The sequence below is a fragment of the Anolis sagrei genome, chromosome 1 (assembly GCF_037176765.1).
Source record: "Anolis sagrei isolate rAnoSag1 chromosome 1, rAnoSag1.mat, whole genome shotgun sequence".
NCBI lineage: Eukaryota > Metazoa > Chordata > Lepidosauria > Squamata > Dactyloidae > Anolis > Anolis sagrei.
Window position 1 is genome coordinate 84,479,380 of NC_090021.1, and position 14,709 is coordinate 84,494,088.

General features: G+C 35.8%; 1 protein-coding gene across 13 annotated transcripts in view; it reads left to right on the forward strand.

Annotated features, from left to right (window-relative positions):
* The window catches only part of PTPRK (protein tyrosine phosphatase receptor type K), a 430,669-nt gene that overhangs the window by 392,408 nt on the left and 23,552 nt on the right, over positions 1-14,709 (forward strand). For 6 of the 13 annotated variants that reach the window (XM_067466813.1, XM_060753318.2, XM_060753320.2 and 3 more), the window contains 8 exons: positions 2,207-2,391; positions 4,076-4,163; positions 6,167-6,243; positions 6,443-6,460; positions 11,034-11,070; positions 12,286-12,383; positions 13,017-13,133; positions 13,735-13,818. In XM_067466813.1, coding sequence (XP_067322914.1) covers positions 2,207-2,391; positions 4,076-4,163; positions 6,167-6,243; positions 6,443-6,460; positions 11,034-11,070; positions 12,286-12,383; positions 13,017-13,133; positions 13,735-13,818 — 704 coding nt within the window. The remainder of the gene's footprint in view (positions 1-2,206; positions 2,392-4,075; positions 4,164-6,166; positions 6,244-6,442; positions 6,461-11,033; positions 11,071-12,285; positions 12,384-13,016; positions 13,134-13,734; positions 13,819-14,709) is intronic. The other 7 variants (XM_060753324.2, XM_060753325.2, XM_060753328.2 and 4 more) reach the window with 3 other exon arrangements.

Here is a 14,709-nt window from a genome sequence, read left to right on the forward strand (position 1 = left end):
AAAGATCTATATTGATCAAGGGATCACCAAAACATGGGAGAAAATGCATCCCATGCCACTACTTTTAAATAAAAAAATGTTTTTTGACTTTTAAAGGTGTTAGTGGACCTCTGAACATGGTAGAATTGCACTCCAAAAATGGTGGAAAGATACCATGATGGAAACACGCTGCAAAGGCCATTTAGGAACAAAATTAGCCAGAAAAACAGTCTTAGGGCTAAACTTTGCCTATCCCTGAACTAAATAATCACACATCGCTTACTAATATTAAAAGAAAATATCACACACTATTATTATTCTGATCAGATATCTCTGAGCTATCTAGAGGCACTCTCATAGGATCTCATCCCATAATATAGCTTTCGCTTAAACGTTCCTGTGTTAGCATTGTAGCTGAACCATATAACTAAAAGCTAAAACATCTGTCCCACCTTTAAAGATTAATAAGTTTTGACATAAACTTTACTGCCCACTTTATGTGATGCAACCAAGTGACAGTGGCCCAATTGACACTGCTATTATAATGCAGATTGCTTTAGATCCAAATAGATAGTGGTTGTCTTAGATGTGACATGTCTTGCTCATATTTTTTCAAAACTCGGATGGTTTAAACAGTGGGGTTATTTACCATAACAAAATAGCTCTTCTCTCCTGTATCAATTTGACTGATATTTATTGGAATTTGATCTTGGTGTTGTATTTTGAAATGAGACCAATCATAATGCTGTTGCCACTTATACTTCTGCTTGCATGGAACAAATAAGAATGAAGTGCTACATAAACATAAGCTAGGAATAAAATCTTACTGTTTTCTTTTTCACAGTCTTTTGAATTTCTCCCACACATACCACAAGAACATCTGGATTTCTCCATTTAAATGTATTGGCTGGGGCAACTGTGTCTAACAAACAAAGATAGTGTTCTATCATGACTGACAGCTAGATTCTAATATTCACTCTGAAGCTACAGCACCCAGCTGATTAAATTTAAACATGCATCTATCTCCGTAGGACTGTGTTTCTATTGATGTAAAAGAAGTTGAAGTGTTTGAAAAGTGACATATGGTGGTTCTTTAGCTGTGTTTGAACAGCTAATCCTAATGCGTGAGAGCTGCAGTAGTTGTATCATATTCTGTATATAATACTGTGCTCATAACGTGGGTTGTATCGGGGCAGAGAACCATTGTTTTACATTAAAATAGAGTTGCCAGAGTATATTCCTATATACACAAAAAGTGGGGAATTGAAGACCTCTCCAAAGACTGGCTTAACAAGATGCATTCACACAGAACAAACTGCAAAATTGGATTTGGTGGATAAGATCAAGATCCATGTACCTTCCTTTCAGTTGCTGACCAGATAACACTGGATGCACCTCTACCTCTGGAAACATAACAATGCTGACCTCTTTGGGCCATCTTTTCCCAAATGCACATATTTTTAAGAAATACATTTTGAGCCTGTTCTTGGCCAACTGAATCACCCTGTAGACTCTTTCTTACAGAAGTTGCTTAATTTTGTGCCTTATGCCTGCTGTTTTCTCATAGTTGATGTTTACGTATAATGGCTTGTTGCATAGAGTGGTCAATTTTTACCACAAATCCCAGAAGGTACATGAATAGCCCCCATGCTGCTGCAGCCATAAATTGTATAACAGCCTTAGGTTCAAACAGAACTAGATAACTGTGCTGGAAGCTCTTCCTCTCATCTCATGCTTAAGGGTAGGCATTTCAGAGAGAGTACATTTTGAGCTTATAGCATGTTTAGAGGCCATCAAGGAAGCCAATCAACTCTAAAACCCATAAATAATGGATAAGGAATATTACATAATCAGTACGTAGTCAAGGGCACATAGAAGTTGAAGTGAAATTGTCAGCAACCTTCAGGACCATCAAACTTGAACAAACCTTTGAGGGTTGAGTTTCTATTTGACTACAGGAGGCTAACTGAAACTATCAGCAGATACTTTGCTTATTTGAAATCGAATATTAGATTTAAGCTTTCTTACAGTGTATTTTCAAACTCAGTATTTTGTAAATATAATATTACTTACTGCTTTTGTGTTGTTATTGAACTAAATATAACAAGATCCAAAAACTTTGCAAAGTGTTGCAACAAGCCACAATGAAAATTGGCCTGTACCCCATGTAATGTAAGTTTCACTTTTACTGAACATTACTTTGTTCTCTGGGATCTTTTAACCGCAGATGAAAACCACAGTGCAACAGCAGAGTCAAGTCGGCTGTTAGATGTGCCTCGCTATCTCTGTGAAGGAACAGAGTCCCCATATCAGACAGGCCAACTACATCCTGCTATCCGAGTTGCTGACTTGCTGCAGCACATTAACCTCATGAAAACATCTGACAGCTATGGTTTTAAAGAAGAGTATGAGGTAAAAAATGTTAGCAGAAGCTCTTTTTCAGTGGCTTATGAGGTAGAAGCCCTGTGAGAGTACAGCTTCTTGTTTGCAAAGAGAGTTCTTAATTACAAGAAGATTAAAATGAATGTTTAATAGGATTAAATGTTTAAAATACCACTTCTCGGTGAGCCATGAATCAGTGAAGGAATCCAGAAGAGTACTGATAAGTGCCATTGCTTTTAGCACTGTGTTATAAACATGGGCTGGAGAGAGTGTGCCATTGTATCGCTGACTGCCTGGTGATTGCAGTTGCCTTTCCGGGACCATGTTTGCCTTGTTGGATATATTCCCACTTCTGGAACAAAATTTCTTTATCCACACTTTAAAAGATTCTTCTAAGGGGGTTCCTGTTCATGAATTAGGACATATTTAGAATTTTAACAACCCCCTTTACCTATAGTGATAGAATTCAAAAATATAGTTGTGTTAGTCTGTATCAGTATGCAAAAGGGTCGGTGGTATAAATTTTGATGAAGTAGACTTCAGACTAGGAAAGCTTATGCTACAACCTATTTCAGTCACAATAATAATAATAATAATTTATATTCTGCTCGATGTCCCCAAAGGGACTCAGGGCAGATTCCATTTCAATGCTTCACCCAGCCCACATATAGCCTCTTTTATTGTGTTCCATGGCAGTGCTTCCCAGCTTTTGCTTTGGACTTCTGTTCCCAGAATTCCTGACTGTCAATCAACTTCTAGGAAGTCAAAAACATCTGGAGGAACAATTGTGAATCACTATACCATGGGAAAAAATGGATGCCCAATTAGATAGCCTTGATATCACCCAGTAGGACCAAATGTTGATGAATTAGGTTTTTTTAGTGATGCCTTCATAAGCATGGTGTGCAAGATCTGATCTTGTATCTATTTTAAAAATGCATTGTAGTGGATGCATTATAGCCTGGTCAAAGGTGGATGGCAACCTTCAGCTAGTTTAATTGTATCCTGCTAAGTATGTCTGTGAAATTAATTATCACTCTGAATCTATGGTCTTAGCCTAGTTTTGTAGCTACTTCTATAAAAAGAAATAATGAGGAATACTTCTGTTACCTTCAACTTCCGATCTGTTAATTTCCCCCTTTCATCCATATAGTGATTTTTTTGGTTTAGTTTGTCTCCCAGGAAGAGGAGACACGGAGGATGATTACTACAGTATGTATGGTCTAAAAACATCAATTATATTAGTAGTTTTTTTAATCTGTCTCCAGGCTTCTGTTCTAAAGCATACTCCTTTCCTGTAAAACCACACTGGGGAAAAATATTCACCAGTAGAAATACTTGATAGAAAGTCACTTTGTCCCATTAGCAGAAACCTGTTGCATCAATTCAAAAATATTAACTTTGATTTTACCACACAACATGTAACTGTTAAGTGTTTTCTTTGGTTATTTACCTGTTTCAAATTTAACAACCATTGTTTTTGAATTGTTTATAATACATCTCATCAGTACATGTTTCTCTATGTTTTTGGACCAAAAGCAACAGGGTACAGGTTTATTTTCTGAGTTGCTTCTATTCCTTTCAGAAGCTATTTTTGCAAATCAATTTCCAGTAAGAATAGAATTTTCCTTTCTTTACTTTATATTCAGGGGAAACATATTAGTATTCTAGATGTTTCAAAAAAGTGTTATTTCTTTTCCTTTCTTTTTTAAAGAGCTTCTTTGAAGGACAGTCAGCTTCTTGGGATGTAGCAAAAAAGGATCAAAACAGAACAAAGAACAGATATGGAAACATTATAGCATGTAAGTCACACTTTAGCCTGGTCATGTTTAATTATGTGTTTAAATAGATTTATGCATTTGGTGCCTTTCTTCCAGTAGTCTGAATCAGTTTACCACTTTAATTATGCATTTTATTGTATGAAGTAGGATGAAAAAGACAACTGACCCAAGTGATTTCAGCTATTTTTCTTAATTCTGGTCCACCTGTTTAGCCATAATGTCAACTTGCTTATTATGTTTGTATTTTGTAAAATATTTAAAAATTCAGATCAAAATGCTTTTCATTTGTTCAGTCATTTCAATCATCTATTCTAAGTCATGTAAAATGCCCAGGTTCTGACATCTTATTTCTTCATAATGCCAGTTCTGTTATCATATTATTTTAAACTCATAACCCTCAGACAAGGAAAAAAACTGTTGAAAATTGTTTAAATATTAATTAATTCTAGCAAAATGTAGACATTGTGCTTGCAAAAAGTACAGAGTGACCAAAGAGCATGCTTGTTAATTCAGCTCATTTGTTATTTCCTTTGCATGAGCAGATAAATCATACATTTATCGTAGTGGTCTAAATAAACCAGGGTTTTAGAATTGGTTTATTGCCTTGGTTTATTGCCTTGTTTGGGCAATTGCCCTTGTTTTTACCCCCATTTGTTTGTTGTTTAATTTTTTAATGTTATTTATTTTTATTTATGACAATAAATTTATGTTAGTTATTTTTATTTATGACAATAAGTCACAATCTAACATCCTCCTTTTACCCCACTTCCCTTTTCCTTGTTTGTTTACTTATTGAATAAAAGGGCTGTATGTGTGGCAATGCTGCTCAGTACCATCATCCTGGTTTAACATAACATATGAATACTGCTTCAGTGTCAAAGGGTTTATCTGAAAACCTGTTCCCTTCCTTTTCTTTAGTTTTTGATTTCAATTGACATTGTATTATATTTCTTTTGTTTTGCTATATCATATCTTAATTTTGTTGTCCATTTGATAAATTCCATCACAGTAATTAGAATCCTGGTAGGTTCTCCCCATTAAAATATTTAATACTTAAGACCAAGCACAAACAAATTTTGATTGTAACCACAGAGTGAGAATGGCACAATGATAAAGGCTGAGATGTAGACGTTCAATGTTTTTTTGTGGTACAAATAGTATGTTTTCCATTGTACATATCATTGTTTTTCACAGTCTCAATATCTTAGTGACAATTGTGGCCCGATCCTAAACTCTGTGCTCAAAACCCAATTCTCATGTTATCTTTAGTATCTATCAAGGTGCAGACTTCTGCACATACAACAAAGCTTTCCCTCTTCTCATACTTTTCCTCCTAGATGTTTTGAAGGGTTTTTTCTCCCTCACTTTATGAGAAAAATTGGGGGATAGGGCACTGGAAGCTACAGGAGGAGGAAGGAATAAGCCATTTAATTTCACTGACAGAAGCGTTCTGCAATGGCAGAACATTGGATGGATTTCACATCATGTGTTCCTTATAACTGCCTTTCCCTGCACCCTGGAATTACTGAGGGCTCAATCTGACCAGCTGCCAATAATTAACATTTGATCTGTGACCATTTCAAACCACTCTGTACATGCACCAAGTCCTGCAAGCCATCTGAGATGAGTCGCCCAACAGAAGGAAGAATCCTTACCATCGCAAATCCACTTAACTGTGGAAGCATTAGAAGATTTCTCATAGGGGAGGCTGCTGTGGAGCAGAAGGTTGCTACACAGTGAGGCAACTGTCACAGGAAGTTAATTAAAAGTGTGACTACACCGTGGTACCAACATTTGTTAATACAACAAAAATTATGCATGCCTATTTGTCATTATACGTATATATTGCTAAGATGTGTGTGTGTGTGATGCTCACCGTGGTTCTGCCCCTTTACTGGTATAAAAGCATTTTGCTTTTGTTAATGTGAAATTAATCCTAATTTATTCAATTAAAATGTTGTTGCTCTTGCTTTCTTGTGGTTGCTTGACTTTTCCATTGTAACACAGGATTTCATTGTTTACAGATGATCACTCCAGGGTGATATTACAACCTGTTGAAGATGATCCTTCTTCAGACTACATCAATGCTAATTACATTGACGTAAGTAAATTGGGTAGCTTGCTTCTTTCCCTTCCAGCTTCTCTCTGTGAAACTTTTCTGCATGCAATTCCTATGAATTGAATGACAGCTTTTTTTCCTTTAATTAAGAACAAAATGTACACTTTTCCTTGTTCTCCGTCCTAGTACTCACTGACATTGTTGTGCTTTCTTTCACATCTGACTTTGATTTGGGCTGTAGATTTGGCTGTACAGGGATGTAAGTACCACTATATGTGAATAACAGCATCCTGTTATGACTATTTAATATAGCAAACATTCTCAGTTGCGTTACTCTTCTAATTTTTATTACTAGATATATGTGCATGCCTCATTGAATTAACCCCATTTATATATCTGGTCTTTTCTATGTTCTTTTGTGCTAATAATTTATGTTTGTACCTGTACTTTAAAAGTTAGCCTAGTCCTTGAGTGCAGTCATGAAAACCATTAACTAAACTAGCTGAACTCTATTCATTTAAGAAAAATCACATTTTGCTTGAATATTATTTTGCTTTGCTTTGGTTAGTAGCTTTTATTTTGCATTCCATTTTCATGTGAGAAGCTGGATAGTATGATGTATAGTGTTGTTCTGGGAAAGAGACTTGCTTATGATATAGAAAGAGCCTTTGTTGGGGAAAGTGGAATTGTCTCCTTTTGTGAAATGGAGCAGGTCTAACTACAGAACATATATTTCCGTACTTTTTCATTCAATTCAAAGGTAAATTGAATATTATGTGTAGTATATACACAAACATATATATTTTCTGACTTCCATCATAGATTTATCTGTAGCCATGTTATTGACATGTTTTGGACAATTAGGATGTGCATCTGTTGAATAAAAAGAAATTAATAGATAATAGAAAATTGAATTTAAAGATTTTACTGAAGTTAATGAAATGTGGTTGTTAGGCAAACATAAAATAGCTCAAATGAACATAAGGCCAGAAAATACAGTATGTCTTATTTTCAAACTCTATGTATATTCATTGGCCATGTTTGGATGTGACAATAAACTGAGCATTGCTGAGAAAAGGAGTGTGAAGGGTGGGCTGGCCACATTTCTTGGTCACTCCCTTTTACAGCTGAAGTGACTAAACCATATGATTTCTTGCATTGTTTGAGTCTAGAAGTATCTGGTGCTCCAGTTTAGTGGGACAAAGAATCAAGACAAGTTCAGCCAATGCAATAAATAACCATTAACTGAACATGCGTCTTTGGGTTGTTTAGCCAATTACTACTGCAAACAAGTGGTATTGACTGCAGTTCCCTGGGCTTGTTCTTGTGTCCAAATATGTATTAAGAGGATGGAGAGATAAATATAATTATTGTAGCACACATTTAAAATATGTATAGTACTAATCAGTCAGTTGATGAGTAAGCTTGTAAAATATTATTGTTCACTCAGTTGTAATTCATGGAATTTGTTACAAGGACAGAATAGATCCTGCAGCATTTAAGACAGATCCAGCCACAATTTTAATAGGAATATCACAGAAAGATTCCTGATAATTAGAATAAACTGGATGTGTTTAGTCACTGGCATACTAGTTAGAAAATAAAATTTCAGAACATTAAGGCCATTTGTTAATTTAGCACTACTTGTAGTATCAAGTGTTTCTTGGGAGAATAATTAATCATCATTAGTGACCATTCAGTTTCAACTGCTGTGGGAGATTATTGCCTGTCTCTTTGGATGCTTGTGTTGTGCATCAGTCTCAAAGAGCATACCTCACCTGCTCAAGCACCAAAAACATTACACTGTATGAATGAAGAGGATAGTTTTGATATCTCCCCAAAGTGAATTTCATGTACATCACACAGCTTATAAGTCATGCCATTTCAAACATCTCCTCTAAATTTGGTGAAAATCAATTCAACCATTTATGCATAATGCAGTAACAGTCAGACAAACTTTATTTCCAAAGTTTCAATAGTAATTTTTGAACTACGCTTATTGAAACCTTTCAAGGGATGTGCCAGTTATTCTGTATTAATGAAAAAGAAATACCCACAGACACATAAAGTGTTTTTTCTGTTTCATATTGGCAGGATTTTAATTAAGACCATTCAATGAAACCCTTAAGTGTGGTAATAATGGGGAATTCTGAGCTCCCTAGTGATGTGGTCTACAGCCCTTAGTCTGCATTGTAAATCAACCATCTGAGATATGTCCTCCCAATTTAATGAAAATTAATGTAGCCATTTCTTCATGATGTAGTAACGAACTTAAAAATAAAAATGAAATTAATTTCATTTGTATGATTTTTTTAGCAACAAATAAATCCAAGTATTAATCTTAACCAGAGTAAATGAACTGGATTTATACATATGCCAACTTTCATTCAGTGATTTTACAGTAGGTGGGAATAGCAGTTGGATTTACGAGATTGTCTTTTAGTGTTTCACAGGACAACCTAAGTGTAATTAACTGGATTTTTCAGAGAAAAAATATACAGCTTTCTTCCTTCGGGTTTTTTTTAAGTATGAGCATAATCCAAACTGAGGAATTGTCAATAAATGTGTCGTTCAGAGTTATGCATCTTTAATTGAATTGTAATCACAGCCCCTAAATAATAATAATAATAATAATAATAATAATAATAATAAACAACTTTATTTATACCCCGCTCCATCTCCCCCAAGGGGACTTGGCACGGCTTACATGAGGCCACGCCCATCAATACAATACAATATAACACAAAAACATAATAAAACCAAACAAAAATACAAAAAAATGCAAAAACAAAATAATATACAACACAACAATATAAAATCAAGTATTAAAAACACAGAAGATTTCACTGGGCAGGACCAGACACAGGGATAAAAATTTTAAAAACACTGGGAGATAGGACAGTGTAAATTGTAAGGAGGGGGACCCGGGAATGAGGAAGGATTTCATTGCACAAACCATAAAATAAAGTGCTTCTAAGGACATTTTGTGCAAAATGTGGTCAGGGAGTGACTTACATTCAGTCACTGAAGGCACATTGGAATAGCCAAGTTTTCAGATTCCTCCTGAAGATTGCCAGTGTGGGGGCTTATCTAATATCTCTGGGGAGTGAGTTCCAGAGCCAGGGGGCCACCACAGAGAAGGCACTCTCTCTCGTCCCCGTAAGTCGCACTTGTGATGTGGGCGGGAGCGAAAGAACGGCCTCTCTGGAAGATCGAAGAGATCATGTGAGTTCGTAGGTGGAAATACGGTTGCGCAGGTAGGAGGGTCCCAAACCATTCAGGGCTTTGTAGGTCAAGACCTGTACCTTGAATTGGGCCCGGTAGGTGAACAGCAGCCAGTGGAGCTCTTTAAACAGGAGGGTTGACCACTCTCTGTAATTCACACCAGTTAATAGTCTGGCTGCCGCATGTTAGACCAATTGAAGCTTCCGGGCCATCTTCAAGGGCAGCCTCACATAGAGCGCATTGCAATAGTCCAATCTAGAGGTAACTAAGGCTTGGACCACCGTGGCCAAATCTGACTTCACGAGGTATGGTCGTGTGGGCAATATAGGGAATCATAAAAGTCCCCCAGTCCTGACTAATCACTGCCAGTGGCAAGGGACTGTTCCTCTCTCAATTGGGATAAAATCCCAATTTCCATCTCCCGCAAGTAATCCTTGATACAAGGAGGAATTGCAACAGGGCAGTTGCTTCTGGCTGTTGCATCAGAAATTGCTGGTGAGGAGAAAAAACGTTCTGCATATTCTGCAGTAGCTGCTTTCTGTAAGTCAGGAGTGGGGGGCAGGTAGAAAAACACTAAGTAATTAGGCTATTTAAGTAACTGGTCTAACATTTAGTTATAATTTATAATTCCAGTTGTCCTCTTCACAGGTTGGAGATCTCAAATTTTCCTGGGAAATTATTGCTTACTTTCCACAGCCTTTAAAAGAGTAAACACCATGATGAAATAACTATCATAGGATCCAGTTATCTGGAGTTCATGTTCTAACAAATTAATAGTTAATAGTGTTTAAAGAAATCAAGTTATACCCTGTATTCCAAAAATGGTATCATACAGAAAATTGAGTAGTACTGTGTACACACACACACACACACACACACACACCTACCTGTCTTTATATAAAATGTTATAAACACTCACCATTTGGTTTGATTTTACAATTGGGAGGGGGTAAGAGGGATGTTTGTAATTGCACAAAATATTTATGGAATATTGCATGTAGTTCTTAACACTCTGCACACATACACATTGTCCAGCTCTAACATTCAGCTGTTCTGCTTATTATTTATGGCTCTAATATTTTTTTTCTGCATTCTCAAGTGAAAGTTAGTTTTTTCTCATGAAATTGCATTGTTTTGCAGATTTTTTATGCAGCAAATAGACTATTTCCATTTTTAAAAGTGAAGGCAAAGCATATAGTTATTAATCTACACGGGAACAAAACTGAAATTAAAGTAATATTAACAGCAACTGATTTCACACAAGACACACATTATGCTCAGATCTAATGATCTTGATTAAAATACACATTGTATTGGCTTGTATAAAATTTTCATCCAGTTGCAACAATATTCACTGCAAAATACAACCAGTTGAAATCAATTGAACTTCATTCCAATTCCAACATTGTTCTTGAGGTTCTCTGAATGATTGAAGCTAAGCAGCTGAATATAGTTGACTGGATTAACCTTTACAGCTACTACTAGCCTCTCTTTTGTAAAAATAAACTATGTACAAATACCTTTGTATGCCTTCATTTTCCTTACTTGGATTTATTTTTAAACTAGTAATGCAATGTAAAAAAAATAAACTTACTTTGCTTTTTCAGGGTTACCAGAGACCTAGTCACTACATTGCAACCCAAGGTAATATTTTGCTGAAATATATATAATATATCCAATTTTAAAATGCCAGTTTGGATGAAATCTGAAAGACAGCTCCAAGTTGTAGGTGGCAAGTTGTAGAAACATTATTCCAGACCCCACATAATCAGACAGGAACATTGCATTGCACCATATATGTGGGAAACCTTGTGCATCTGTGAATCAGTCAGCAAAAGTCACTCAGCTTAATCTCTCCAGAAGTGGCTTGGGAAGACCTCTGTCTGAAACCTGAAGGTCTTTGCCTGTCATAGTTAAAACTAAACTAATGAACCAATAAGTTGGAAACAGTAAGAAATAATGGACCAAAAATCACCTGGAATACAAACATTCTGCTTATTTGCATATATTACAAAACGTACATGCTTTCACTGAGCAAGTGTGATACCCTTTCACATTATGTGTAGCTCAGTTCAAAGTTAACAATAGACTTTCACATATTTCAAGATGGTGTGTGTATGTTTTTATATGCCACCTTTATCCCAAAGCAAGGCCCAAGGTAGCTCATAGATAAAATTAGTTAAAACAATAAAAAAATTAAAAACCAATTTAAACAGTATAAAATTGTTTGAAAAAAGTTTAAAACATAAAAAGTGTAGCACTGGAAAGCACTGAATCATAATATGAGTAATTTCCCAACAAACTGTTAGTTGGAGGAATAATTGTCCCTCAGTCTGGAGGTTATATGTAGTCATTGACAATCATTAGCAGCCACTCGTAACTTTATCCTAGCTGAACGGTCAGCAATAAAAGGAATACTGAACTGAGAAGTACCAGAATTTGACATTTAAAAAGCTAGTGAACTTGAAATTGTTTGTGCCTACATAAGAGTAGGGATGCAAAATTGTTGAATACTATGATAATACTAGGTCAGTAGATTTTTCAGTGTTGATAGTGTTAGCAAGCATAAGGTGACTTTCATTATGCTAATGGACCCACTCTGCTGAGTCTCATATATTGGCATTTCCTGGCATAAGGCAAGTTTAAGAAACTTAATGCCTACTTCATTTCTTTTTTTAAAAAACTAATAATCTCATTTCAATGAGATACTTAAATACTAATGATGCATAAGTTATAACTTCAGCAGTTTTTAAAGGATTACTGGAGTCCTTCATACCTAAGGGGAAAACTGACAACTATTTTAGAGATCAGTGGCTTTGCAGTAATTTTACATTTCTTTAAGAGCATTTTCTTTTCCAGGACCAGTCCATGAAACAGTGTATGATTTCTGGAGAATGATATGGCAGGAACAATCAGCATGCATCGTTATGGTGACAAATTTAGTTGAGGTTGGGCGAGTAAGTATTGAAAATGTTGAAATCTTAAGAAACACACTTAAATAGTGTAATTCCTTTGGTTACAAATGCATTGAAGATTACTCTGGAAATAGAGGTACGAAAATGTAACCCTGAAAGGACAAATGGGTATCAATATCTTCCAACATGGGTGTTAGGGAATTGTATTGAACCCATTCTATCTCATCTACAAGTTTGTGTAATTTATGGGTGGGCTTGTGTGCACATAAATTCATCACACATGTCATGGATTGAATGATTGATGTTCCACTTATACCTGTCACTTTTGGAGGTGGGCTAAATGCAGCTGTGAGACAGGATAAGGAAGTATAGACTCATTCCTTCACTATGGGAAATTACCAATTTATCAATTTGCATGCGTGTGTAAATGTGTGTGTGAGAGAGAGATTTCTGCTTGCTTTTTATTTAAACACTCCTGTCTTATAGCTGAAAAATCTCTCAAGGTGAGCTATAATTTATAAAATACTTTTACTTAACTGTAGTTTCACTTCTTAAATGACACCTGCTTTGTAGTGTTTTTACATAAAAGTGACATAACGCACATGTCCCAGTTTTTAAAGCATTTCCTTAATCTGAAGACATTCTAAAATGAGGTTTGGTCTTTCATGTCTGTAGGTTAAGTGCTACAAGTATTGGCCAGATGACACTGAAGTTTATGGGGACTTCAAAGTTACGTGTGTGGAAGTGGAACCACTTGCAGAATATGTGGTCAGGACATTCACCCTAGAACGAGTAAGTGTTTTTAAAAATTGTGAACTACATATTCAGATTTTTAGCAAATTAGGCATTTTATGATCCAATTAAGGTATTTTCTCTCTATCAATCCACCACTGGTCCACCTACATTCTGTTACACTAGACATACTGGACTTTCCAAACCTCCAAAATGTGTTCATGTACATTCACCTCAACATTATTCCCATCCTGTTATCCTTAGATTTTCAGATTGAAACCAAGAGGATTTACCTGTGTGAGACATATTTTAATAAATTTTGGAATACAGTAAATGACATTATATATGAAATAATTTTAATAAGTTATGAAACCATTTTAAAGAAATAATCAAATGTTGCATAATGAGTTAAATGAGCAGAACTCAGCAGGAAGAGTTGGGAATGAGATTCAAAACAGCACCCAACAATTAAAAGAAATATCGTTTAAAAATCACAGCAGACACAAGCAATTAAACCATTATGGAATCGAAACCAGTTAAAGGCATCAAACCCTAAAGCAACACCAAATGAAAGTCCAGCACATTTTATAGAGCTTATTCTCCCTGGAAATTCGTTCTCAAAGCTGTGCCAAAATAAAAATAGATTTTTACCTACTTGCAGAAGGAGTGTGCCAATCTGGCCTCTCTGAGAGGGAAATTCCAGAGCCTGGGAGCAGCTACCGAGAAGGCATTCTCCTGTGTATCTGTGAGTTGGTGAAATTAGAAGATATGATTTAAAAACAATCTAGAGAATCAACAGTTCTTAATATGGCAGTATGAGGGGGTGGGAAAATAAATTATGAACTGTTCACAATCTGTGGGAATCTAACAGAGATAAATTTGGGTATGACAATCACGATGAGGAATAAGAAAAAAAGAATTACATCCTACCCAGCAGAATAGCATTCCTATGTGTCTTATATCTTGCAAAACAGATTGGGTAGTAAGCTAGGGTACTTTCTTCCTGTGTTTATCTGTTGTCAGTTGTTATTGCATTAATTAGCTCACATTAGCCTGGATTGGAAATAACAGGAAACCATAGTTTCCCACTTGGCCAAGCTGCAAACGCTTTAGCTTACAATCTCTTCTTTCTTTATGAAAAGGAGATTGGGAACATCTTGGTCAAATATTATACAGGAAAGTGTTAACTGAAGGCTCCCCAAAACAGAATATTTATTTTGTTTCCTGAGAGGGAATTCTTTGGCTCTTGACACCTTGGAAGAACTGGGTTTTTAAGTGCTAATAAAGTCTGTGTGCAATAGCAAAGAAAGGAAAGTTCGAGTGGGTTTGTGAGTGTGTATCCCTGCATTCTTTTCCTGTGTGTTGTTCTCTGTCCTCACTAGAAAAATGCTTTATTGTATGTATAGCTGTCTAATCGATTTCCATCTTAGATTGGCTCTGCACTGTAGAAATAATCTAGTCTGATGCCACTTTAACTTCCATGGTACAATGCACTGGAATCATTACCAGCACTTTGCCAAAGAAGGCAAAAGGCCTCGTCAAACTAAAACTACATAATTCAATTAAAGTAATGTAAAATTACACAAATTCTACAGTGTAGATCAGGCATGGGTAAACTTTGGTTCTCTGGGTATTT